The sequence below is a fragment of the Rhinopithecus roxellana genome, chromosome 4, assembly GCF_007565055.1.
Source record: "Rhinopithecus roxellana isolate Shanxi Qingling chromosome 4, ASM756505v1, whole genome shotgun sequence".
Taxonomy (NCBI): Eukaryota; Metazoa; Chordata; class Mammalia; order Primates; family Cercopithecidae; genus Rhinopithecus; species Rhinopithecus roxellana.
This window is the reverse complement of record NC_044552.1, coordinates 6,204,562-6,231,147: the sequence shown is the minus strand read 5'-3', so window position 1 is coordinate 6,231,147 and position 26,586 is coordinate 6,204,562. Positions and strand designations below refer to the sequence as shown.

Genomic DNA, 26,586 nt, shown 5'->3' with positions numbered 1-26,586 from the left:
TGCCCGGCTGGAGTATAATGGCGTGATACCAGCTCACTGCAACCACCACCTCCCAGGTTCAAGCGATTCTCCTGCCTCAGTCTCCCGAGTAGCTGGGATTACAGGCATGCACCACCATACCCAGCTAATTTTTTTATTTTAATAGAGACGGGGTTTCACCATGTTGGTCAGGCTGGTCTCAAACTCCTGACCTCAGGTGATCCACCCATCTTGGCCTCCCAAAGTGCTGGGATTACAGACCATGCCCGGCCTCTGTTTTATTCGTTGCACTGTCTCCAGCTCCCAGAACTCTGGCACATTATAGGTGCTTAATGGATTTTCATTGGCTGAACAAAAGCAGTCATAAATAAGTACTGCAATACATGTCTTCCATGGTTAGTAGCTCATTTCTCATTGAACGCAGAGTTCGTGAACCTGCCCCTTCCTTCTTCTCCTGAACATCTGAGCCTGGCAGATGTTTGGGTGTTCTGCCTCCTGCCTGCTGCCCTCTGGGTGGGTGGGGGTCATCACCTTAAAGGTGAAGTGGGAGAGAAAGAAGAGCAGAGAACATTAGGGGCCAGGAAGAAAGAGGGGCCACAGGGCATTCCCTGGATTAGCAGCAGCAGAGGGTGGGAGGTCAGAAGGTGTGGGAGGAGCTTGGAGGAGGGGTGCTTAGTTGTGTCCAAAAAGGCTCAGAGTTTGTGGACAAAGCAAAGAAGTCGATAGAATGCATTTGACTCCAATACCCTTCCAGGGACACCTGTGGACATGTTCCTGTGCCACCTATAAACTGCTCCAGGCCATGTGTTCTAGGTGGAGAGCAGGGTCGGTGTGGGCCAACCCCTCATATGGCAAAGACTGGCATTGCCACCAAGCAGAGGAGCCGTTAAGGTAGAATGAAATGCACATGTGTTCAATGTAGGAAGCGTCTCCTTGATAGAGAAGCCATACTTCTTTTTAAAATTAATGTTATTGAGGCAGAATTTCCTTAGAATAAAATGCACCCACGTGCATTTTGTGTACAGGTTGATGAGTTTTGACAGGTGCATGCACCTGCATAACACCCCCGCCTCCACTGTCAAGAAACAGAAATTTCAGTGATTGCTGAAAATTCCCTGTGCCTTTCCCTGCCAGCTTCCAGCCCCAGACAACCCCTACTCGGCTCCTTTACCAGAAAGGAGGTTTGTTTCTCCCAGAATCATATTTAAAGTATATGTATTTTATCTGTTCTGTTTATATATAATATACACTTTTTATATGTAGCCGTGTATATGTTTAGTTGTGTGTGTAGTTGCATGTATGTGTATAGCTGTGTATGTATGTAGATGTGTATATTTCTGTGTGTGTAGGTGTGTGTGGTTTTGTGTGTAGGTGTGTGTATGTAGATGTGTATAATTGTGTGTGTATGTTTAGTTGTGTGCTTATTAACAGATATGTGTGGTTGTGTGTGTGTATATTTAGTTGTGTGTATGTATGTTGTGTAATTGTATGTTGTGCGTGTGCAGCTGTGTGTATGTAGATGTGTGTAGCTGTGTATGTAGATATGTGTGTATGTTTACTTGTGTGTGTAGTTGTGTATGTAGTTGTGTGTATGTTTAGTTGTGTGTATAGTTGTGTATGTAGTTGTGTGTATGTGTGTGTAGTGTGTATGTAGATGTGTGTAGTTGTGTGTATATGTTTAGTTGTGTGTATGCAGTTAGTGTGTATGTAGAAGTGTGTAGTTGTGTGTATATGTTTAGTTGTGTGTATGCAGTTGTGTATGTGTGTAGTGTGTGTATGTTTAGCTGTGTGTGTAGTGCATGTGTGCGTTGTGTGTATGTAGATGTGTGTAGTTTGTGTAGTAGTGTATGTGTGTTTAGCTGTGCGTGTACAGTTTATATGTAGATGTGTGTAGTTGTGTGTGTTTAGTTTGTGTGTGTAGTTGTGTGTATGTTTAGTTGTGTGTATAGTTGTGTGGATGTAGATGTGTGTAGTTGTGTGTGTATCTTTAGTGTGTGTGCAGTTATATGTATGTAGTTGTATGTAGATGTGTGTAGTGCTGTGTATGTCTAGTTGTATGTGTGTGCAGTTGTGTGTATGTCAATGTGTGTAGTGTGTATGTTGTTGTATGTGTGTGGTTGTGTGTATGTGTTTAGTTGTATGTGTGTAGATGTGTGTGGCTGTAGATGTGTGTAGTTGTGTGCATGTCTAGTGTGTATGTGTGTGCAGTTGTGTGTGTGTCGATGTGTGTAGTGTGTATGTTGAGTTGTGTGTGTGTGGTTGTGTGTATGTATATGTGTTAGTCATGTGTATGTCTAGTGTGTATGTGTGTGCAGTTGTGTGTGTGTCAGTGTGTGTGGTGTGTATGTATGTTGTGTGTGTGGTTGTGTGTGTTTAGTTGTGTGTGTGTAGATGTGTGTGGATGTAGATGTGTGTAGTCGTGTGTATGTCTAGTTGTGTTTATGTGTGTGCAGTTGTGTGTTGATGTGTGTAGTATGTATGTTGAATTATGTGTGTGGTTGTGTGTATGTGTTTAGTTGTATGTGTGTAGATGTATGTGGATGTAGATATGTGTAGTGTGTATGTCTAGTGTGTATGTGTGTGCAGTTGTGTGTCGGTGTGTGTAGTGTGTATGTTGAGTTGTGTGTGTGGTTGTGTGTGTTTAGTTGTATGTGTGTAGACGTGTGTGTATGTAGATGTGTGCAGTCGTGTGTATGTCTAGTTGTGTGTATGTGTGTGCAGTTGTATGTGTGTCAATGTGTGTAGTGTGTATGCATGTTTGTGTGTGATTATGTATGTGTTTAGTTGTATGTGTGTAGATGTGTGTGGATGTAGATGTATGTAGTCATGTGTATGTCTAGTTGTGTGTATGTGTCTGCAGTTGTGTGTGTTGATGTGTGTAGTGTGTATGTATGTTGAGTTGTGTGTGTGGTTGTGTGTATGTGTTCAGTTGTGTGTGTAGATGTGTGTGGTTGTGTGTGTGTTTAGTTGTATGTGTGTAGATGTGTGTGGATGTAGATGTGTGTAGTCGTGTGTATGTCTAGTTGTATGTATGTGTGTGCAGTTGTGTGTGTGTCGATGTGTGTCATGTGTATGTATGTTGAGTTGTGTGTATGTGTTTAGTTGTATGTGTTTAGATGTGTGTGGATGTAGATGTGTGTAGTTGTATGTGTGTATGTATAGCCATAGCTATAGTTATCAAAACTGAGTTTCTCAACCATGGTCATTAGACTTCAATGGGCATTTTGCATTTCATCTTTTCCCTGGGTGTAGGTCAAAATGAGATCCACTTCATATGTTTTAGGGCTCCATGAAAAAGGGGATTCGACCCAAAATACCTTCCTGCATATTGCTTTACTTCATCTTCACAACTTACTTGGGAGATAAATGGGACAGGTTGCATCATCCCTGCTTTGTCACTAAGGAAATGGACTGATTTCTCCAAGGTCCCTGGGCAGTCCCAGGATGGGGACGTAGGCTGGTACCCAGGCCCTGCCTGGCATCTGCCATGTTGTTTGAACTTAGTGCTGCCATCTCCAGCCTGCACCCTCCTGACGCTGCCTATCTCTGCCTTAGGGAGGAAGGGCCTGTGCCCCAGAGTTCAGCATCCTGGCTGCCTCTGCCTGCCTCACTCCCGCCTCCTCTCCCACCCCCAGGACTTGGCGACTCCCCTGGCCTTTGCCCACAACCCGTCCCGGGTGTGGGAGTTCTACCACTACCGGCGGGAGGTCATGGGGAGCAAGGAGCCCAACGCTGGGCACCGCGCCATAGCCGAATGTGAGACCCGGCTGGGTAAGCAGGGCCGGCGAGTTGTGGTCATCACCCAGAACATCGATGAGCTGCACCGCAAGGCTGGCACCAAGAACCTTCTGGAGATCCATGGTGAGAGACCCCCAGCCTCACGTTCAGGGAACCAGCTTTAAAACACCTGTCCTGCCATGTCAGCATCACCCCTGGTGCCTTTCCTCCCTCCCTGCTGGACACCCATCCCGTTCCCGTAGGATGCTGTGGCATTTCCTTTGGAGACATGTTAGTGCCCCATGGCACCTGGACAGCTCCCTTTAGCCATGGGAGGAGCCTCTGATGCATAGCATTATTCACTTAGCAGTTCCTGCATCCTCGCTGCTCAGTGTGGTCTGAGAGCCAGCGACATTCGGGGTCCCCCAAGAACTTGTTAGAAATGCGGAATCTCAGGCCCCATAGGACCCACCGAATCAGGATCTGCATTTTCCCATGAGCCCAGGTGGCTGGTGTGCTACTGGAGGAACACTGGGGTGCACAGCTGCATGACCCCTTCCTCTGTGGAGGGGCACGGTGCTGTGAGACAACGGCCTCAATGAGCTGAGGAACAGGAGGCCTGGCTCATTGGACAGCCAGGGCTTGAGCAGGATTGGGCAGGGGCAGACTGCAGCATCTTGGGGTCTCCTGTCACTCTCCCTTCATCCTGGTGGGCACTCCCTACTGAGGCTGTGCTTCTGCCCCGCCCTGGAGCCTCAGGGAGCTGCCAGCTCAGTGCTGGACACTGCACCAAACCCACCAAGCCTATGACGTCAGTGGAGTTTGTCTGGGGTCCCTCTGGGCTCCTTCCTCTGTCCTGGGTGACCCCTCACTCCTTCACTCTTGTCTTCTGGTTCCTCCCTTCTTTGCTGTCACCACAAGTCTAATACATCCAGCTGTCCACAGTCATAATGGGCAAACTAGGGTTTCTCCCAAGGCCATTTGCATTTAAAGAGTGTGCATTCAGATTCAAGGAATGCATTTCATATTATTTAAGCATTTATTTCTCTTAATTTTATTTAATTAATTAATTTACTTTTTTTAGCGATGGGGGTTTCACTCTTGCCCAGGCTGGGGTGCAGTAGCTCGATCATAGCTCATTGCAGCCTTGAACTCCTGGCCTTAAGGGATCCTCCCACCTCAGTCTCCAGAGTAGCTGGGACTGCAAGCACATGCCACCATGCCCAGATAATATTTAAAATTTTTGTGGAGACAGTGTCTCACCATGTTATCCAGGCTGGTCTCGAACTCTTGGCTTCAAGCAATCTTCCTTCCTCAGCCTCCCAAAGTTTTGGGATTACAGGCGTGAGCCACTGTGTCAGCCAAGAATGCATTTCTAAGTGTAGCATTTCCAGAGGCAGTGCACCAGTGGGGATGTTTGTTTTTGCGTGTGTGTGGTAAAGCAGCCTGCTTTTACTTAGGTCACCCTGATAAGGAAAGCGAGGCATTACTCATTTCGACTCTGCCTCTCTTTTGTTTGCCAGGAACAGCCAGCTACCTATTAACTGAGCATCTTTTTGGTACCTACATCTACTGGGTCTGAGCCACTTTCCACGTGCCTCTGCTCATTTCCCTGCAATGCTAGAATGTGGCCTATGTCATCAGCATAAAACCGAGATGACAATGCCTATCTTACAGAATTGTAAGGATTCAATAAGATCATATTTGTGTGTTCGTCAGGACTTTTTAGTTTCATATAATGAGAACTCGCTTCTAACTTAGGTTAAAAAAAAATCAATGGCATCTTCAGTCTGATGAAGGGTGTTTTAAGATGCATCGTGTTTTTAATGTGGCATTTAGAATATAATCTGCCTAAACCATGATATACTATTTTATTATCCCTTAGAGTTGTTATTTTATACTTAGAGAGCTTGTTAAAATGAGTATAATAAACTGGTCCCAATATTTCTCATTATCTAGCTCTTCTGAATTCTGAGTGACTCAGAGCATGGATGTCTGTGTTTTCCATGCAGTTTCATGCTCTGTGCCTCAGGAGATGGATGATGCAGCCTTTCCTGAGAGAATGCCCCTCTGTTAGAGCTGCGATTCTCATCCAAGCTCCTGGCACACCTTCCGCAGGTTCGCTATTGGGCCTGACGTGCCCTTACCAAAAGACATCAGTGGAAAGACTGTAGACAACAGCCACAACTCGCTTTCCCTCCTGAAGCGGCCCTTGAATAGTTTGTTGGTGGAAGGATCCAGGGGCTGAATCTGCCTGGTCAGGCCATGGAGAGTAACAACCAAGTCACCCTGCTTTTCCGTGTTCTCCTTCAGCAAGTCTGTGCAAGCAGGATGGTGATGTCACACTCACGTCTGGCCAGTAGCAATTGCAGGACACATCTGAATTTCAGAGATGTGAAAATGGGGGAAAATGTCTATACTAAAACTGAAAGCAGGTGTATTGGCTCACAAAACCGAGGAGCCTAGGGGTGCAGCTTATGTCATCTTTCCTGCTGGCCCCTGGCCCCCGGCCCCCTCCTTCTCTCAGCTTTACTCACTCTTTGAGGTGGCCTCCCTTCTCCCTCTGCAATTGATCTGCCTCCACGTGCCAGGGGAGAGTGCCTCCGACGGCTCCAGGCTCTCCAGCTCAGCCACCTGCTCAGAAAATAAACTTGTTGGGTGGGCTTGCTTGGTCCACATGCCCACCCTTCTGACCAAACACGACGGCAGAGGGATGGGCCCCACATGGGGGCCGTGTGGAGCATGTGGCCGAACTTGTATTTGGGATGTGACCCACAGCCCTATTGGCTCAGCACGCGAGAGAGCAGGGATGGTGCTCCCCAAGGAAGGACTCGGGGGCAGAACGGAGCAGCGCGTGTCCACTGTGGTTGAAAGTGCTCTGCACGGTACCAGGTGCCTGGTACCCATTTCATAAACTGTGGCCCCCATGATTGCTTCAGCTCAATAAGTGGTCGTTAGTATTAACAATTACTTTTTTCACTTAGTAGTTGATTACTTATTTATTGAGGTGCTTTTGTATAAAAGATTCAAGCTTTCTGAAATCGAAGTTAAGATTTTGTAAACATATCCCATGCCATTGAACCTTTATCAGTCATATCAATAAATCATGCCCTTAGATTTAGGTTGAGCTCCCTCTACCCTACTGGCCACTTCTGCCCACTTGAACACCACTCCAAGGTCATCTGGCGGCACGTTAGTCATGGAATTAGTTATTTTTCCTCCAGATTATAAAGTCTGAGGGCATATGTTCTTGACTGGCTTAAGAGTACTGCGTGCCTCTGTTTCCCATGAAAGCTAGGGTAGGCCCATTTGCTAAAATGAAGTATGGCTCAGTGTGGTGGTGCACACCTATAGTCCCAGCTGCTCAGGAGGCAAAGGTGGGAGGATCGCTCGAGCCCAGGAGTTGGAAGCTGCAGTGAGCTATGATCATACTACTACACTCCAGCCTGGGTAACTGGGTGAGACCAGAAAATGAAATGAAGTGTGGAAAGTGAAGTATCTTACCCCCTTTCAGACGTGGAGACGATTGCTCTTGATTAGACTAAATTCTGGATTTGCGTCATATGTATTTTTCAGGTAGCTTATTTAAAACTCGATGTACCTCTTGTGGCGTTGTGGCTGAGAATTACAAGAGTCCAATTTGTCCAGCTTTATCAGGAAAAGGGTAATTATACCACACTACAGAATAAGTATATGTTGTTTTCTCCTTTAGGTCGGACATAAATGTGAGGAAATTGAACATTCATCAAAGATTCCCATGAATATGAGAAATATGACTAAATACGAGGCTGGGTGCGGTGGTTCATGCCTGTAATCCCAGCACTTTGGGGTTACAAGGTGGGAAGATTGCTTGAGTTCAGGAGTTCAAGATCAGCCTGGGCAACATAGTGAGAAACCTGTCTCTACAAAAAAAAAAAAAAAAAAAAAAAAAAAAAAAAATTAGCTGGGTGTGGTAGCACATGCCTATAGTCCCAGCTACTAGAGAGGCTGAAGTGGGAGGGTTATTTGAGCCTGGGAAGTAGAGGCTGCAGTGAGCTGAGATCATGCCACCGCACTACAGCCTGGGTGACAGGGAGACCCTGTCTCAAAAAAAAAAAAATATATATATATATAGCCTTGTGATAAAAGAAATATTTTGCTCACAACTCACAGTGTTAAGTGAAAACCACATGATCCTGAATTTCTACACACATGAGTTTGTATATCTGCATATAGTTAAAAGACCAGAAGAAAATATAACAAAATATTAACAAGGAATATTAGGAGTAGAGGGATTATGGGTAATTTTTAATTTCTTCTTTATATCTTTCTGAATTTTCCTACATTTCTATGATGAACATGCACTATTTTTACAATGAGGAAAACATTTGAGGGTAGACACAATATTGAGGAAAATTCCATTTCAAAACAGTATAAGTTATATAAGGAATGTATAATGTCATTGTAGAGGATACAAATGATGATGATGTATAAAGGTAAACATGAAGTTCCCTCTTAGCACACCCAGCTACTCCAGCCCTCCCCACACACGAATTCTCTCACTGGCAGTACAACCACTGGTGATTTTTTTTTTTTTTTTTTTTTACTGAGACAGAGTCTTGCTCTGTTTCCCAGGCTGGAGTACAGTGGCACAATCACACCTTACTGCAGCCTCCAACTCCTGAGCTCAAGCAATCCTCCTGCCTTAGCCTCCCGAGTAGCTAGGACTATAGGCACGCACCATCACACTGAGCTAATTTTTGTATTTCTGGTAGAAATGCAGTCTCACTATATTGCGCAGGCTGGTCTTGATCTTCTGGCCTCAAGCAGTCCTCCCACTCTGGCCTCACCAAATGCTGGGATTATAGGCATGAGCCACTATGCCCAGTACCACTGGTAATTAATGGCTTGGGGTCCTTCCTTCTAATGCCCTTCCAAGTGAGCATGTATTAATTAGGAGTTTTATACCACATACTACCAGGCAAATATACAAACTGAGTTATGTTGTTTCTTTATTTTTTATTATGCCGATAACAGTCTTTCTTTTCTACTATTATTTACTTCAGTGCTCCAGAACCTGGAACTCAAGATGCCAGCATCCCAGTTGAGAAACTTCCCCGGTGGGTAAAAAACTCTGATTTGTACTAGTGTTCCAGGTTACAAAAAAAAAAAAAATAGACATCGCAATCTAAGCATGTATTTGGGAAGATGCCTCTTAAATCAAATGCACAAATGTAAAAACCAGACTTGACCTCTGAGACCAAACCTGAAAGGACAAAGGATGAAGCAGATCAGGATGAAAAGAATGATTTCTTTCCAACCCCTTGTTGCTTTGTGTTCTGGCGGGATCATTTGAGGTCGGGAAAGTTTCTGAAGCTGTTGTGTGACAGGTGGTTACCCAGTGTACAGAAAGCATATGGGCTGACCTGTAACTGGTCAAATAACATCACTGGCATTATTAATCCATGGTTAAGGAGGCAATGAAAGGACCTGAACAGGAGAGGTTACAGGACCAAACAGAATGTTCATAGATTAAAAAAAAAAAAAAGGAAGATTTTTATGCCAATTTTTCAAACCAGACATTAAAACAGCACTTCTATAATCTGTAATTGGATCAGAGGTTTTTTTGTTGTGGGTTTTTTGTTGTTGTTGTTGTTGTTTTTTGAGATGGAATCTCACTCTGTTACCCAGGCTGGAGTGCAGTGGCGCGATCTTGGCTCACTGTCATCTCCGCCTCCTGGGCTCAAGTGATTCTCCTGCCTCAGCCTCCCCAGTAGCTGGGATTACAGGCGCCTGCCACCACACCTCGCTATTTTTTGTGTTTTCAGTAGAGACGAGGTTTTGCCATGTTGGCCAGGCTGATCTCGAGCTCTTGACCTCAGGTGATCCACCCGCCTCGGCCTCCCAACATGCTGGGATTACAGGCATAAGCCACCGCGCCTGGATGGATTAGAGTGTTTTTAAGGTAAAATGAAACAGCACTTCTAAAAGTGTTTCATAGAACATTAATTTAACGTTACGTTGAGAGACATTACTTGAAAAAAACATGTTAGGCACTCAAATACAGAAACGTTAGACTAAACAAAGTTAAAATATGTTTGCTCTACTGCAGGACTTTTCAGAGCATTTATTCCACATTGCTGCCTTCTAAAAAGTGGTTATAAAATGTATGTTAATGCTTTACTGACTTATTTAACCACAGAACCTTTTTAATTTTCCTTATGAGGGTTTTAATTGCTAAATATTAAAGTTTTCTTCTGAAGGAATAGGGAGACCTGGAGGACTTCTATGATGCAGGAGATTACTATGATGAAAAGGGTGCTTGAGGGATGATTTTAGGAGGTGTGTAGAAGGTGACCCTGAGGAAGGAGGGAGTGAAAGAAAGAGATTTTTAGTAATGGATTCAGGAAAGCTGACTACATACGGGGCCAGAGAGACGTGAACCTGAGAGCACATGAAAGGTCATCGATGAAATTAGGGGATGCTTAGGGTGGGAGGCAAATCTGAGTCCAGTATGACTCCCAGGTCTGGGTGGCTGTGAGCACAAGTGTGAGCATAATGAAGGAACCGGGAAAGCTTAGCTGAAACAATGTGTCAGCACATCAAGTACATAGAGACAAGATAAAAAACGAGGACAGTTCAGCAGGGCGCGGTGGCTCAGGCCTGCCATCCCAGCATTTTGGGAGGCCGAGGCAGGCATATCATGCGGTCAGGAGTTCGAGACCAGCCTGGCCAACATAGTGAAACCCTGTCTCTACTAAAAATACAAAAATTAGCCCGGTGTGGTCGCACGCGCCTGTAGTCCCAGCTACTCGGGAGGCTGAGGCAGGAGAATCGCTTGAACCCGGGAGGCGGAGCTTGCAGTGAGCCGAGACCACGCCTCTGCACTCCAGCCTGGGCTACACAGCGAGACTCCGTCTCAAAAAAAAAAAAAAAAAAAAAAAAGGACCGTTAAACCTGATGTTTCACATGCATTCACATGCAAGGCAAGTTTATATAGGCTGGGAGGAGGGTGTAGGGAATAAGAGGCATCAGAGGTGAACCATCTGGACGTACTGGGTTTGGGGTAGCCCCTGGCCTCCCTCCGGTCCAGTGGGCAGACTTTGCTCGGGGTTGGCTCAAGGATCCCGTTCTTCCAGGTGTGAAGAGGCAGGCTGCGGAGGCTTGCTGCGCCCTCACGTCGTGTGGTTTGGAGAAAACCTGGATCCTGCCATTCTGGAGGAGGTTGACAAAGAGCTCGCCCACTGTGATTTATGTCTAGTGGTGGGTCACGGCTTTCCCTAACTCCAAGACAGGACCGGAGTTTGTTATTTTTTCCTTCCCCCTCTCCTCTTTTCCTTCCTCCCTCCCTTGCTTCTTTCCTTCCCGCCTTCTCTCCTCCCTCCCTTTCTTCTTTTCCTTAAAATGTATGTTGAGAGGTCTTTGTGGTATCCTATAGAAAAACTGAGAAACAATGAATAAGAATTTATATTAAAATAGGAAACCATGCATGTCTTGGGCATCTCAAAGCCTTCTCCCCCAACTCCAGCAAAAAAAAAAAAAAGAAAAGAACATGCTATTGGTTTTTAAAATAATATGTGCTTATGATTAAATGTAATTGAGAACATGTAAAAATTATCACATTATAAAGAGGAAATTGGAAATCGCCCATAGTTCTACTAATCAGAAATAGTTACTGTTAGCAGTTTAGTATGTTTTCTTCTAGACCAGGAGTGAGCAAACAGCAGCCTTTAGGCCAAATTGGGCCTGCTACCTGTTTTTGTAAATAAAGTTTTATTGGAACTCAGCCACACTCATTCTTCCACACACTATGACCTACTTTCAAACTACAGTGGCAGAGTTGAGTACTTGTGACAGAGACTGAATGGCCACAGAGCCTGAAAAATATACTGTATGGTCCATTGCAGAATAAGTTTGCCCACCTCTGGTCTAAACCTTTTCTTATGCAGATGTACATGTATTAATTAAAATTCAAAACTGACTTCATGACATATGTTCTGTTTTGAAACTACTTTATTCACGCAGCAGTTCACTTAGCATATTCCATAGCAGTACATCTAAATCAATATCATCTTTCAATTGACTGTATGGTGTTTTCTATGGATAGGGAATGATATATTTAGCTAATTCTCTACTGTAAGACATTTGGGCTATTTCAAATTTTGATATTTTAATCAATGATATCGTACATATCCTTAGATAGAAATCTTAGCATGCTCTTCAAATGATTTCTTTAAGACACATTTCCTAAAAGTGGGATTAATTGGACAGATTGTATGCATATTTCAAATTTTTCTTGACATGTCTTTAAAAGCAGAAGCACTTTCTTGTGGTGCGTATTCATTTAGCCAGTATTTAAAGAATGCTTTCCAATGTCGAGTATAGTATCACTGTTGATGATGGATTGTTAAATGAGGAAAGCTGGTTTACAAAACAGTCATGCTCTTCGCATCCCTATAAAGAATGTTTATAAGGAAATATTTATGAGAGAGAACCTAAGAGGACATGCATGAAAATGTTAACAGTGGTTATCTTGGGGTAAGATTATTGATGATACGTATGTTTTTTCTTCGTATTTTCTACCTTTAACAAAAAGAAAATATGTTTTAAAAAGTTATGGATCATTTGCTTAACTTTAAAGCAGAAACAAAACCAGAACTACACCCAAAACATGTTGAGTCACTTGTAAGTCACTCTTTTGTTAACTCTCCTTTTCGTGTCACATATTCTTGTCGATTCTAGTGATTGATCAAAGGACACTTCTTCACTTTCCCTCATCCCTTGGACACCCTGTTTTATCCCATCCTGTTTGGCTTTTCTCACACCTGCAACCACAGACCTACCTGAGTTTGTGTAAGGTTTTCTGAAAAAATGTTCCTTCTCCTTGTCGTGTGGCTGTTTGTCCATCTCCGTGTGCTTGCCTTGTAGGTGGGCACTTCCTCTGTGGTGTACCCAGCAGCCATGTTTGCCCCACAAGTGGCTGCCAGGGGTGTGCCAGTGGCTGAATTTAATACGGAGACCACACCAGCTACGAACAGATTCAGGTACTGGGATACCCTGATGGGAGAGGGCGATGTGGGAGGCAGGTACAGACATGGTCACCTAAACATAATTGACCTACTCCTCTAATTTTTAAAAAAGACACAGGGTTTGTGTTTTTTTGTTTGATCTGCAGTTGCTTTTATGGAAGAACACAATCATTCACTGTAGACTAAGGTAGGGTAGCTCTGTCATTGTACACAACATTTGCTGTGGGACTTTTGTTTGTTCACATTTTTAAAGTTCTTCTTTGATTCCTTAGGCTTTGCTTTCCCTTACATTTTTAAGCTAGACTTAGCGATGGCCTTTAGTTGTAGGTTACCCAGATGCTCTGCAAGTTAGCCTGGGAGACGCCCTTGCAGAACCTCATCCCCTGCCATTCTCAGTGGGAGGCCACCTGGCAGATTCCCCTTTGGTCTAATCGCCAAGGTTATCTGTATCTGTGGCCATATTTTGACACTGATCCTGCTTCTCAAGTTTGGGTGGGAAGTGTAGATTGTCATAGTATGCATTTTTAGTCTTATTCCTGGGTCTGTTTTATGTCTTCACCCTTCTGTCTTTTTTCTCACTCCAACTGTTTTTTGCCTTTACTCCTTATTCTTGTCCATCTAGTTAATTCATTTTGAATAAGTTAGAATAGAAATAAGTAGGCCGGGTGCGGTGGCTCAAGCCTGTAATCCCAGCACTTTGGGAGGCCGAGACGGGCGGATCACGAGGTCAGGAGATCGAGACCATCCTGGCTAACATGGTGAAACCCCGTCTCTACTAAAAAATACAAAAACTAGCCGGGCGAGGTGGCGGACGCCTGTAGTCCCAGCTACTCGGGAGGCTGAGGCAGGAGAATGGCGTAAACCCGGGAGGCGGAGCTTTCAGTGAACTGAGATCCGGCCACTGCACTCCAGTCCGGGCGACAGAGCGAGACTCCGCCTCAAAAAAATAAAAATAAAAAAAAATAAAAAAATAAAAAAGAAATAAGTAGTAAATGACTATAAATGAATAAAATAGAAAACTTCATTGAAACATCTTGTCGTTACTTTAATCAGCAGTTTCCAACCTTGGCTGCATATTTTAAAAATACTGATGCCTGGGGGCCACTTCATGAAATTTCAGTGTCATCGCTCTGAGTTGCAGCCCAGACATCATCATTTTGATAAGCTTCCTAGGTGATTCCAGTGTGCAGCTAGGATAGGAACCACTCTTCAAGTCTTTGCTGGGATTTTAAAAAAATAGGAAAAAAGAAAAGGGGCCACAGACACTTAAGTAGGCCCCTCCTGAGGTGAGTGAACTGGCCCTGGGCCTCTTCTTTTCCATGTGTCCTTTTGATCAGCTACAGCCTGTGTTCTTGATCCCTAGTTCTTCATTTGTGTGTGAGTAGTAGGAACTAAGAAGATAGCCTTTTAAAAAAATTGCCTCCTATGCTAAACTTATACTTTGAAAACTACAGAACATTGTTGAAAGAAATAAAGAAGGCCTAAATGAATGGAAACATATCCAATGTTCATGGATTGGACAACTTAATATGATTAAGATGGCAATGCTCCCCAAATTGATCTATGGGCTCAATCAACTCAGTCCTTATCAAAATCACAACTGGCTTTTTACAGGAATTAATTGAAAAGATTACTCTAAAATTCATATGAAAATGCAAGTGACCCAAAATAGCCAAAACAAAATGAAAACTGAAGTTGGAGAACTCATACTTCCCAATTTCAAAACTTACTACATATTAGCTGGGCATGGTGGCACATGCCTGTAATCCTAGCTACTTGGGAGGCTGAGGCAAGAGAATCACTTGAACCCAGGAGGTGGAGGTTGCGGTGAGCCGAGATTGTGCCATTGCACTCCAGCCTGGGCAACAAGAGCAAAACTCCATCAAAAGAAAAAAAAAAAACTTACTACAAAGTTGCAGTAATCAAGACAGTATGGCACTGGCATAGGATAGATATATAGGATCAGTGGAATAGAATTGAGAGTCCAGTAAAAAACAAAACAGAACAATAAAACAAAACCTCACATTCATGGTCAGTTGATCTTTGAGAAGAGTGGCAAGACCATTTGATGAAATACAGTCTTTTTCAAGAAATAGTGCTGGATATCCACACGCAAAAGAATGAGCTTGGACCCCTCCGTCACATCATACACAAAAAATAATCCAAGATGGATCATAGACCTAAATGTAAGAGCTAAAATATCACGTGTCGAAAGAAAATGTAGGAATAAATCTTTGTAACCTTGGGTTAGTTAAAGCTTTCTTAGATATGACACCAAAAGTACAAGTAACATAAGAAAAAGGATAAATTGGACTTTATCAAAATTTAAAACTTTTATACTCCAATGGGTACCGTCGATTAAGTAAAAAGACAACCCATAGAATGGGAGAAAATATTTGTAAGTCTAATATTTGATATTTGATAAGGAATTTGCATCCAGGATATATAAAGAACTCTTAACAACTATAAATAATAAAAAGACAATCCAATTAAAAACCAGGTCAAAATATTTGAAACGACATTTCTCCAAATATATACACATGGCCAATAAGCATACTGAAATGATGTTCAATATCATAAAACCACAATGAAATATCATCACTTCACAGCTACAAGCGTGGCTATAATTTTTAAGATAAAGGAAAATCACAAGTGTTGGTGAAGAAACTGGAACCCTTATACATGGCTGATGGGAATGTACAATGGGGCAGTCATTTTAGAAAACAATGTGGCAGTTAAATATAGAGTTACTATGTGATCTAGCAATTCTACTCCTTGGTATATAGTCCTAGAAATGAAATCATACATCTACACAAAAATTTGTAGCAACTTGTTCATGGAAAAAGTGGAAACAACCCAAACGTCCATCGACTGAAGGATGAATAAATAAAATTTGGTATGTTTGTACAATGGATTATATTTTAGCCATAAAAAGAATGAGGTATCCATATATGCTACTACATGGATGACCCTTGAAAATGTTATGCTAAGTGAAAGAAGCTAGTCATAAAAGACCACATATGGTATGACTGCATTTATATGAAATATCCAGAATAGGCAGATCAATAGAGAGAAGGTAGATGAGTGGGAGTAGATGAGTGGAGAAGATTTTGGCTGGGAGTAGGGAGGAATGGGGAGTGGGTGCTAATGAGAACAACTTTCTGAGGTTGTTATAAATGCTCTAAAGTCTATTGTGGTGATGGTCATATAATTCTGTGAATACACTAAAAGCCACTGAATTATATATTTGAAATAGGTGGATTGTATGTGAATCAAATCTCAATAAAGCGGTTATATAAAAAATTAAATTATCTTCTAACTTATCTCCTGAAAAATGCACATTAGGCCTCCCTCTGATTTGTGTTGTGGCACCTATGTGTAGCAGCTGGGCCACTTAGCATGACTAAGAGTAGTAATACCAGAGCTAGGTAGTTCAAGCCTCCTGTCTGTTTGAAAGACCATCAGAAAACTCAGAGAGTGGGACAGGATGAACTTTGTGAAGCAGGACATGAGCTATGTCCCCAGTTTGGCTCTTCTAATACGGTTTCTTTTCAGTCATTTGATCTCTGTCTCATCTCTAATTATTATAAAGAATTAAAACAAATCATCATTGTAGAAAAGCAAGAAAATGCAGATAGAGAAAAAGAAGAAAATAAAACTGGAGTATTTCCACAACCCAGGTTTAGAGTTGGCCCTCACCTCCCGTGCCATGGACTGACCAGCAGGGGCCCAGCATCCCTTGCATATGGTGGCTGTGTCTTCATGTGAAAGAAACTGAACTTGGTGGTTTTTCCTGCCAGTTCAGAAGAGATTCTTGGCATGTAATATATATCGTTGCACAAGTCAAGCCTCCTAAAACCACAGGCCTGTTTCAGCTGCTACTTCAGCCAAAATTCTTCAGCTTCATATTGTCTTGAAAACCTATGATTGTCGGCCGGGCGCAGTGGCTCAAGTCTGTAATCCCAGCACTTTGGGAGGCCGAGACGGGCAGATCACAAGGTCAGGAGATCGAGACCATCCTGGCTAACACGGTGAAACCCCGTCTCTACTAAAAAACATACAAAAAATTAGCCGGGTGAGGTGGCGGGCGCCTGTAGTCCCAGCTACTCGGGAGGCTGAGGCAGGAGAATGGCGTAAACCCGGGAGGCGGAGCTTGCAGTGAGCTGGGATCTGGCCACTGCACTCCAGCCTGGGCAACAGAGCGAGACTCCGTCTCAAAAAAAAAAAAAAAAAAAGAAAACCTATGATTGTCTCTGACAAACAGGCTACTTGCTAGTTAGAAATTCTTATCAATTTGACAAGCTCCTTATCAACCAGACTGATCACAGGAACTATCATCTGATCAGTGAAGCCAGCAATGCGTTTTTCTTGGCATCATGAAAGCTGACGTTTAGAAGAGATGCTGGTGATAGTCATCTCATCCTACTCAATTTTTCAAAGGCACAAACCAACCCTGGAGCAACTGAGAGGACTGTTTAAACACAGAGCTTAACAATGGCAGAATTTTATATCTCATGCTTAACAGATTTTGGTTGAACTTTACCCTAGGTCAGGGGTCAGCAAACTACTGCCTGTAGGCCAAATTTGCCCACCACCTATATCTGTAAATAAGGTTTCATTGGAACACAGCTGTGGCCCTATGTTTGTATATTGTGTGTGGCTGCTTTTGCACTAGGATGACAGAGGTGAATAGTTGCAGCAGAGAGAGACTGGCTGGTCTGCAAAGCCTAAAATCTGTCCTGTGTGGCCCTTTACAGAAAAAGTTTTCTAACCCCTGCTCTAGGTTAATGAGAAAAAAAAAAAAGGAATAATGTTCCCTGCTACTTTTAACCTGATTTTCTTTGTTACCTAAATAGGTGGCTAGAATGCTGCCTATATTTTGATAAGGATTTGGATCTCACAAGACACCTTACGCCTTGCACAAGTTGTTCAGATTCTTTGCCCCAGTTCTAATCCAGAGACAAAGGCATAGAATTCTCCTCCCACAGGAATGTATTTATATTTTCAAGGTGTTAATTAGTTCCAATTTTGGTTTTGTCATTTTCCCCATGCCTGATGCTTGTATTGGATGATTTCTGATAAACCCTGACTATCCCAGTAAACCCTAGGCATTTTTGAATTTAAACCTCAGTGTTTTGACTGTTAACCCCAAGGGGCGTTTTGTTGGGATTTGTCTTGTTGGGATTTCTACATTCGCTGAGGCAAAAATGGGACTGTCGCTGCAGGGAGCTGGTAGGCAGGGCCTTCAAAGCACCTTCTGCCCGCCGGGCCCTGCGGCCACTATGTTGTGCCTTGTCGATCTTTGAATTTCTCTAAACATTGGAATTTAATCAAAGTCTACAAATATTTATAAGTATCCACTATGTACCAGACACTGTTCTAAGTGCTTAGGATAGGATATAGCAGTAAACAAAACAAAAATCTACCAAGGGAAGATTATATTCTAGTGGTGGAGGCAGACAGGTAAGCAGTGAACATAAGGTGCACATTCTACAGCATGTGAGCAGGTGCTAAGAGACCGCGCAAAGCAAAGATGGAGTTGTATGTGAGGGGGTTGGGCTGACAGGTTGCAGGATCCAATTGGGTGGACCGCAAACCTCATTAAGAAGAGATTTGAGCAAAGACTTCAAGGAGGTGAAGGAGGCAGCCAAAGAGGTGATCTGGGATAAGACCTTTCCAGACAGTGGGACCACCTGGAGCAGAGGCCCCTCAGTGTGGCTGGAGTGGAGTGAGGAAGAAGTCCCAGGAGAGGCGAGCAGTAAAGTAATGGAGTTGGGGGCCCTGGGGAGGGAAGACGCCCAAGCTATCTGCTGGTGGAGTTTAGAAGTCTAAGGAATTGTTAGGTAAGAGAGTTTTATCGATTGTTGTGGTTATATAGTTACCTATCTAGGGTGTGAAGAGGTCACTGCTTTGAAGTGATCGTTGACCGTGTGTGTTAGGGAAGTCTAGCACTCTCCCTGGCTATGCTGTCAAGGGCGAGTAGGGAAGCCCTCCTAGTCTATGCAGTCAGGGCTTAGTTGGTCTGTTCATTCAAAAAGCCACTGAAAACAAGACTAATAGAAAAGGGCATATACATACTTTAAACATTTTGATTTAAAGCATAAATGTACCTTCATTTCCTTTTTCTTTTTTTTTCTTTTTTGAGACAAAGTCTTGCTCTGTTGCCCAGGCTGGAGTGCAGTGGCACAATCTCAGTTTACTGGAATCTTTGCCTCCCGGGCTCAAGCAATCCTCCCACCTAAGCCTCCCGAGTAGCTGGGATTACAGGCGTGCACCACCACACCTGGCTAATTTTTGTATTTTTAGTAGAGACGGGATTTCACCATGTTGGACAGACAGGTCTCAAACTCCTGGCCTCAAGTGATCCATCTGCCTCAGCCTCCCGAAGTGCTGGGATTACAGACGTAAGCCACTGCACTTGGCCTGCTTTTTTTTTTTTTTTTGGAATAGAGCTAAAGGCCTTTTGTTTTGAGTAGGGATCTGCTGATTGGAGCTCACCTTTCTTACATAAATCGTATCCATAATCTTCCTCGTGTTCCCCAAATATCCCTGAAGATATGAATGACTCCAGCCCTTATTTTATTAAAAAAAACAAAAACAAAAACAGACAACCAGGAAAATCAGATCCCAAGGCCCCCCACCTAGACTTCCTGAATCAGAATTTCCAGGGGGAGATGCCTGTTTATGTAGCTGGCAAATGACCCAGGTGATTCTTATCAAGAAACCTTGGCAAACACTGGATTACAACTTCTGTTTTTTGATATTTGTCTGTTTTGTTTTTTTTTTTTTTCTTTTAAAGGAGAGCAAGAACTTAGGAAAAGAAACACGTGAAGCTGTCTTCCCCTGTCTTTTACACCTACACCTAATTTAACAGAATTATATTTAGTGACTCAGTATGTCTTTCCCATTCAGCTAGTTTTCCTAGAAATAACTCTCTTTTAACAGCTCTATTTTTTGCAGTTTATTACATAATTTTAAATTCAGCGAGATGATTACATTAACCAATAAAAGTGGCATGAGCAGATGTGGAACTAACACTGTAGTCTTGGTTGTCCTGCAACTGGTGGGGGCAGGCAAAGTGCACAGATGTGCTAGAAAAGAGGCTTTCAAACAACGTTCATGTATGCCTTTCACATTTTACAAGTTGACATCTAAGGTTTTTTAAATCAAAAATATTATAGTTGGAGATGTCATTCCAAGTGCATTGGAAACACTGACATTTTATTTATTTATTTATTTATTTTTGAGACAAGAGTCTGGCTCTGTTGCCCAGGCTGGACTGCAGTGGCATGATCTCAACTCACTGCAACCTCCGCCTCCCTGGTTCAAGCAATTCTCCTGCCTCAGCCTCCTGAGTAGCTAGGACTACAGGCGTGCGCCACCACACCCGGCTAATTTTTTGTATTTTTTTAGTAGAGATGGGTTTTCACCACGTTGCCCAGGCTGGTCTAAAACTACTGACATCAGGCAATCTGCCTAGCTCGACCTCCCAAAAGTGCTGGGATTACAGGCGTGAGCCACTGAGCGTGGCCAAAACACTGACATTTTAAAATAAAAGCTACCATATCATGGTTTTAAATGTATGCAGTCCAATCTGAATGTTATAACTATCTGGTGCACACCACCAATCCATTTACAAAATAAATATACAGCCCTTCCTTAACAATTGGAAATTTCACATTTTTTCTTTTCTCTTTGAACTTGTATTTCCATTCTATCACTACTACAGAATTTATACTAACATAATATGTGTGTATGCATGAAAATCTTTTACTGGCCAGGTGCAATGGCTCATGCCTGTAATCCCAGCCCTTTGGGAGGCTGAGGCGGGAGGATCACTTGAGGCCAGGAGTTCGGGACCAGCCTGGCCAACATGGCAAAACCCCATCTCTACTAAAAATACAAAAATTAGCCAGGCGTGGTGGTCCACAACTGTAATCCCAGCTACTCGGGAGGCTGACGTGGAAGAATTCCTAAAGCCTGGGAGGCAGAAGTTGCAGTGAGCCGAGATCGTGCCACTGCACTCCAGCTTGGATGACAGAGTGAGACTCTGTCTTAAAAAAAAAAGAGAAAGAAAATCTTTTACTCACTACCCTATTATACTTCTACAGCAAAATATCATATGAATTATTTAATTTTTTCAATTTCCTTAAAATGTTAAAAAATGTTTTACTAAAAAACTTCTAGATAGAATTATCACTATAGTAATCTGCAGTGCATAATTGTAAAAACAAAACCTATATATAAGTTTAGATTAATAATTCTAAACAAGTAAAATGTTATTGGAAATTCTTTTTTTTTTTTTTTTTTTTTAAGATGGAGTTTTACTCTTGATTCCCAGGCTGGAGTACAGGGGTGCAGTCTCAGCTCACTGCAACCTCCACCTCCTGGATTCAAGCGATTCTTCTGCCTCAGCCTCCCGAGTAGCTGGGATCACAGGTGCCTGCCACGACACCCAGCTAATTTTTGTATTTTTAGTAGAGACAGGGTTTCACCATATTGGCCAGGCTGGTCTCAAACTCCTGACCTCAAGTGATTTGCCCACCTCGGCCTCCCCAAGTGCTGGGGTTACAGGCATGAGCCACCGCTCCCAGCCTGGAAATACATCCTTAATAGATGAATGGGACATAAATTTTGAATTGGTCCATGTATCAATGGCTGAGTGTTACATATTGTTGGAAGGAGACAGTTCCTCCTGTTCTGTCCTAATCCTCCTCTATTCACCATAAACAAACCAGTATTCTGTCAAGATCAGGTTTACTGATTTAATGCAATGAGGAAGACCAGACCCCAGTAGAACTGAGAAGTGTGTTTCCCAACAAGGGAAAGGTAGAGTTATTAAAGCAATTGGGGGCAGGGTGGAGTTTAAGTGAAATTTAAATGAAGTAGTTTTTGATAGACTCAAGCAACTAGCGGGGCTGTACAGTGTAAAGAGGTCAACATCATGTCTGGCTGGCGAAGTAGACCAGGGTCCCACTTCCCCAGAAACTGTAATACAAAGTTTAGATCAATGTGGAATGTTGTGTCCAGAAATCCCTTATCTGGAGCTCTGCACCCGGGTTGGAAATCCAGGCTGCTTCTCAGTATCAGAGTGACTTAGATCCCCAAGGCTAGAGGAATATTTCATTCTTTACTGCTATAATTTCAAATAGCAAAGTTTCCAATAGTTTATAATATTAAGGAACAAAATCCAAAAGCAGTAGTCACTCAAAGAATGGAATTAAGACACTTCGCAGCTTACCCTTGGGGAAAATAGATTGTTTCCTGTAAACTTTGCAGCTGGCTTTACCTGCGTCTTTTATTCCGATCCAAAGAATTGCTGGGCAGATTTTGACCAGCCAAGCTACATTTTACTTTTTCAATGTCGGTTGTAATCCTCAGTGTGTGTTTGTTATAGATGTAAGTACTGAAAGACCTGGGCCACCTAAACTCTGGGCACAAGGGAATTATTTTTTTTAAGAGATGGGGGCTCCCTCTGTCACCCAGGCTGGAGTCTGTACAGTGGTATAATCATAGCTTCAAACTCCTGGCTCAAATAATCCGCCTGTAGTCCCAGCTACTGGGGAGGCTGAGGCAGGAGAATGGTGTGAACCCAGGAGGCGGAGCTTGCAGTGAACCGAGATCGCGCCACTGCACTCCAGCCTGGGCGACAGAGCAAGACTCCGTCTCAAAGAAAAAAAGTATGTATATAAAATATATATATAACACTTAGATGTATATTTTATACTTACAATTTCAATGAGTTTGGCAGTATAGTCCCAAACTACACTTTACCTGCACAGGTTCTCAGGATTTGAAAAGAACAAACAAAATACACTTTGTAATTATGTCTCTTACGCCTTGAAATAAAATTCTTCTTGATGGCACATAAATTCTAGACATTTGCTTCTCAAAATTCCCATAGTCACAGAGGCTAGCCCATAGTGAAGTGTTGTAACTACAGTTGTTAGAAACTAGATGAAAGAAGTGGGCATACGAATTAATACTATATTGATGAGAATTTGGGTTTTACTTTGGGTATTACTTAAGAAATAAGTGCTTGCTGAAGGAGGGCATTCATTTTGCTAACCCGTAGTTCATAACTGCTGTATTTGCTTCTTCTCTTTCAGGTTTCATTTCCAGGGACCCTGTGGAACGACTCTTCCTGAAGCCCTTGCCCGTCATGAAAATGAAACTGTTTCTTAAGTGTCCTGGGGAAGAAAGAAATTATAGTGTATCTAAGAACTAGGCCACATGCAGAGGAGAAATGGTCTTATGGGTGGTGAGCTGAATATTGAACAATCTAAAAATAGCCTCTGATTCCCTAGCTAGAATCCAACCTGTTGATAAGCGATGGGGGCTTAGAAGTAGCAAAGAGCACCCACATCAAAAGTCACAGAACTGGAAAGTTAATGCATATTATTTGGTCTGAACTGAAACGTAAGATATCTTTGATGTATATGGTTGGTTATTGGGAGGAGAAAATTTTGTAAATTAGATTGTCTTAAAAAAATATAGTTATCCTGATCATATTTTTGTTATTTGGGCAAGGTAGAAGTCGAGGGGTAAAAACCCTACTATTCTGATTTTTGCACAAGTTTTAGTGGAAAATAAAATCACACTCAATAGTAGGTAATTTATTATATAAAGATGTTACCCCAGGATATGGCTTTATGGGGGACTTTTTTTTTTTTTTTTTTTGAGACAGAGTTTCACTCTTGTTGCCCAGGCTGGAGTGCAATGGGGCGATCTCAGCTCACTGCAAACTCCACCTCCCGGGTTCAAGAGATTCTCCTGCCTCAGCCTGCTGAGTAGCTGAGATTACAGGCATGCACCACCACGCCCGGCTAATTTTGTATTTTTAGTAGAGATGGGGTTCCTCCATGTTGGTCAGGCTGGTCTTGAACTCCCAACCTCAGGTGATCCGCCCGCCTCGGCCTCCCAAAATGCTGGGATTACAGGCATGAACCACCGCGCCAGGCTTACTGGGGGCTTTTTAACCTTATTTGGCTACATTACCTCAGTGAACAAGAGGCAGCTCACAACAGGAACTCATGCAAAGAAGGAAGAGAATAGTACCAACAAGGTAGAACATCATGATGAGAAGAAAGAACGATGCAAATATGTGAACCCCCAGGAGAAACACAGCTGCCTAAAATTTAGCTCTGGCTCCCTTAGAAGGGGGAAGAGTCAACAGTGGACTGTTTCTCAACGTCACAAATGCAGAAGCATATGGTTCCTGTGGGACCTGCCAACCGTTCCCAGACACTGAACTCTGTTGGGAGTTTTTTCCATGGGACTTTAAAAAATGATGCCCTTATGTTGGGCCAGACCTCTGTTAACTTCAGTAGGGATGGCACCAGGTTCAAGGGGCCAAAGAAGAGGCGTGGAGCCAGTGAAGGAAACATAGGGTATATTTGGGGAACCTTACAGGGTGGTCCAGTGGCAGCAGGCGGGACAGAACTGCAACCACTTATAAAAAGCGTGCAGTTTATATAGCACTTTCACTCAGCACCCTCCCCGCAGCAACCTCCAATGGCACCCCTCATTTCTTAAGTTATTGCTGTCAGATGCATCTGCCATGCAGGGTCATTCTCAGGGGATGCTTAAGTTATTTCTGTCAGGTACATTTTCCATACACTTTACTACCTTGGAGTAAAGTAGTAAGAATACAGCTTTTTCCCTAACCTTTACCAGCTAACTCAGTGCTTAGGGGCCTTGGAATGCCTGCTGCCCAACAAGTGTCAGAGGCCTGACTGGGAGGCATGGCCATTATCAACAGTGTATGAAGGTCATACGTGACAGGGTCCCTTGGATCCAGTGGGCTCCCTGAAGTGATTACATACTTGGACCACATCACCTCAGCCCCTTGCAAAATTGCATTTAATGTTACACCGTTGGCTTTTGTAGAAACAGGCAACAAGACACTGTCATATAAAACTTTGTACTGCATTACAAGGCATAACCTTTAATAAATCCCAATGGTACTTTTTGTGGGGAAGAGGGATGCTCATAGCCTATGGGGCGGCTGGAGAACTAGCCAGGGACCCTGAGGGCTCGATTTACACTTTACATGGGTGGGCCAAGGAGTTTACACTAGGGCACTGGTAATACCTTAGAGTCTTATAGTACTTATAAAGCAGTTTTGCACATAAAATATTGTCATGCACTTATAAGAAGTTTGTTCCTGGGCTGCTCCAAGTCAACTGTATTCATTTTCCTGGTGTTAGCACAGTATCTCAGGGAGTTTGATTATATTTTTGATTTGTAATCTCTATCTTAGACTAAGGGCTAGAGATTTCAAACTGTTCTTTGCAATTCCTCTCATAATGAACCTCTGGTTCGGCAGCTTTTTTTTTGTTTTTTTGTTCTTAAGTTTTACCATTTTTGTTCCTATTTGGTTTTGTTGTTTTTGAATTGTGAACTGCTTCTAAAACAGAAGACATGAAAGGAGAATTAAAAACACAATATATGTGTGAGACAGAATTATTCAACAGCATTTGTTAAACATCTACTGTATGATAGACATTAGAAATAAAATGACTAGCAAGACCTGGTCCTTCCCCTCAGGAGTTCACAGAACGGCTGGAGCAACTGTCATATAAATTGTTATGTAGCGCAGAAACTACACAGACATTTGTGCGGGTTCAGACCACAGCAAATAGAGATGGGCAGAGTGGGATGGGGTAGGGGGTAAGGTGCTTGAAGTTTGCCTGGGTGGGAATTTGTGAAGTATGAAAAGGACTTCTGCCTGGGGGATTGCAGCAGTAGAGGGAAGAGCACGGTCGGTACAATTGCATTGCAGGTGTGAAACGGCTTGATTTGTTCAAAAAAATGATGGATCATTTAGTATTGTATAATGGATGGGAGGAGAGAAACACGGCGACCACAAAGGGCCATGTTTGCCAAGAAATAAAATATACTTGGAAAAAAAGAGTACGTATGTGTATATACGACAAAACTCGGGGGCATTCTGTAGGGAGCGGCGAAACCATTCCTTCAGGAGATTTGCTCAGCATTGCCACGGGCCAGCTGTTGTTCCAGGCCGTGGGTTAGGAACCAGCAAGGGCATCGCTCCCACAGGGCCCACATCCTAACGGGCGTCGCCGCGGCCGCGGGGCTGGGCAGGCCGAGGGCGCCGGGCTGTGCAAATTTCTTTGGAGCCGAGGTCTGTGGCCAGCGTCTTCGTCCGTCACAGGAGGGCTGACTGGCCACGGCGGCCATCTGCTAGAGCGCATTTCTTCCCATGAAACGCCATCTCCTCCGAAGTGCGGAGCGAAACGCAGCCAAATCTACAAACACTGATAAGCTGGATCCACTTGAAGGAACCCAGGGCCAAAAAATTGCGGCGAGCAGCGCCTCGGGCCCGCTATTACCGGTTTTCTTTTCTTTCTTTCTTTTTTTTTTTTTGAGACGGAGTCTTGCTCTGTTGCCCGGGCTGGAGTGCAGTGGCCGGATCTCAGCTCACTGCAAGCTCCGCCTCCCTGGTTCACGCCATGTTCCTGCCTCAGCCTGCCGAGTAGCTGGGACTACAGGCGCCCGCCACCTCGCCCGGCTAGTTTTTTGTATTTTTAGTAGAGACGGGTTTTCACCGTGTTAACCAGGATGGTCTGGATCTCCTGACCTCGTGATCCGCCCGTCTCGGCCTCCCAAAGTGCTGGGATTACAGGCTTGAGCCACCGCGCCCTGCCCTATTACCGGTTTTCTAAGCACTGGACAGCGTGAGCCGTGCCAGCCCTGTCTCGCCATCCCAGCGGGGGAGGGCAGCGCGATGGCTCTTCCCTGCCTTGAAACCAGCCCCACTGCCAGTCGCTCTCGCCCGCAGAGCATTTTCCGTGGCATTCAACCGACCCTACGGCGGCCTTGGCGAGCCATGTGGAAAAAAACACACCCACTGCCCGCA

General features: G+C 43.5%; 1 protein-coding gene and 1 long non-coding RNA gene across 8 annotated transcripts in view; one reads left to right on the top strand and one right to left on the bottom strand.

Annotated features, from left to right (window-relative positions):
* The window catches only part of SIRT5 (sirtuin 5), a 39,984-nt gene extending 16,665 nt beyond the window's left edge, over nucleotides 1-23,319 (top strand). For 5 of the 7 annotated variants that reach the window (XM_030928060.1, XM_010376410.2, XM_010376412.2 and 2 more), the window contains exons 4-9: nucleotides 3,615-3,840; nucleotides 7,273-7,360; nucleotides 8,742-8,795; nucleotides 10,815-10,938; nucleotides 12,604-12,719; nucleotides 22,814-23,319. In XM_030928060.1, the coding sequence (XP_030783920.1) occupies nucleotides 3,615-3,840; nucleotides 7,273-7,360; nucleotides 8,742-8,795; nucleotides 10,815-10,938; nucleotides 12,604-12,719; nucleotides 22,814-22,889 (684 nt within the window). In that variant the 3' untranslated portion in view covers nucleotides 22,890-23,319. The remainder of the gene's footprint in view (nucleotides 1-3,614; nucleotides 3,841-7,272; nucleotides 7,361-8,741; nucleotides 8,796-10,814; nucleotides 10,939-12,603; nucleotides 12,720-22,813) is intronic. The other 2 variants (XM_010376413.2, XM_010376414.2) reach the window with 2 other exon arrangements.
* Nucleotides 23,320-25,157: 1,838 nt separating this feature from the next.
* On the bottom strand, nucleotides 25,158-26,522 carry LOC104672591. The gene is made up of 2 exons (XR_749413.1): nucleotides 26,364-26,522; nucleotides 25,158-26,052 (listed from the first exon to the last, which is right to left on the bottom strand). It is a non-coding gene; the product is annotated as an uncharacterized LOC104672591 (long non-coding RNA).
* Between the last annotated feature and the right edge of the window lie 64 nt (nucleotides 26,523-26,586).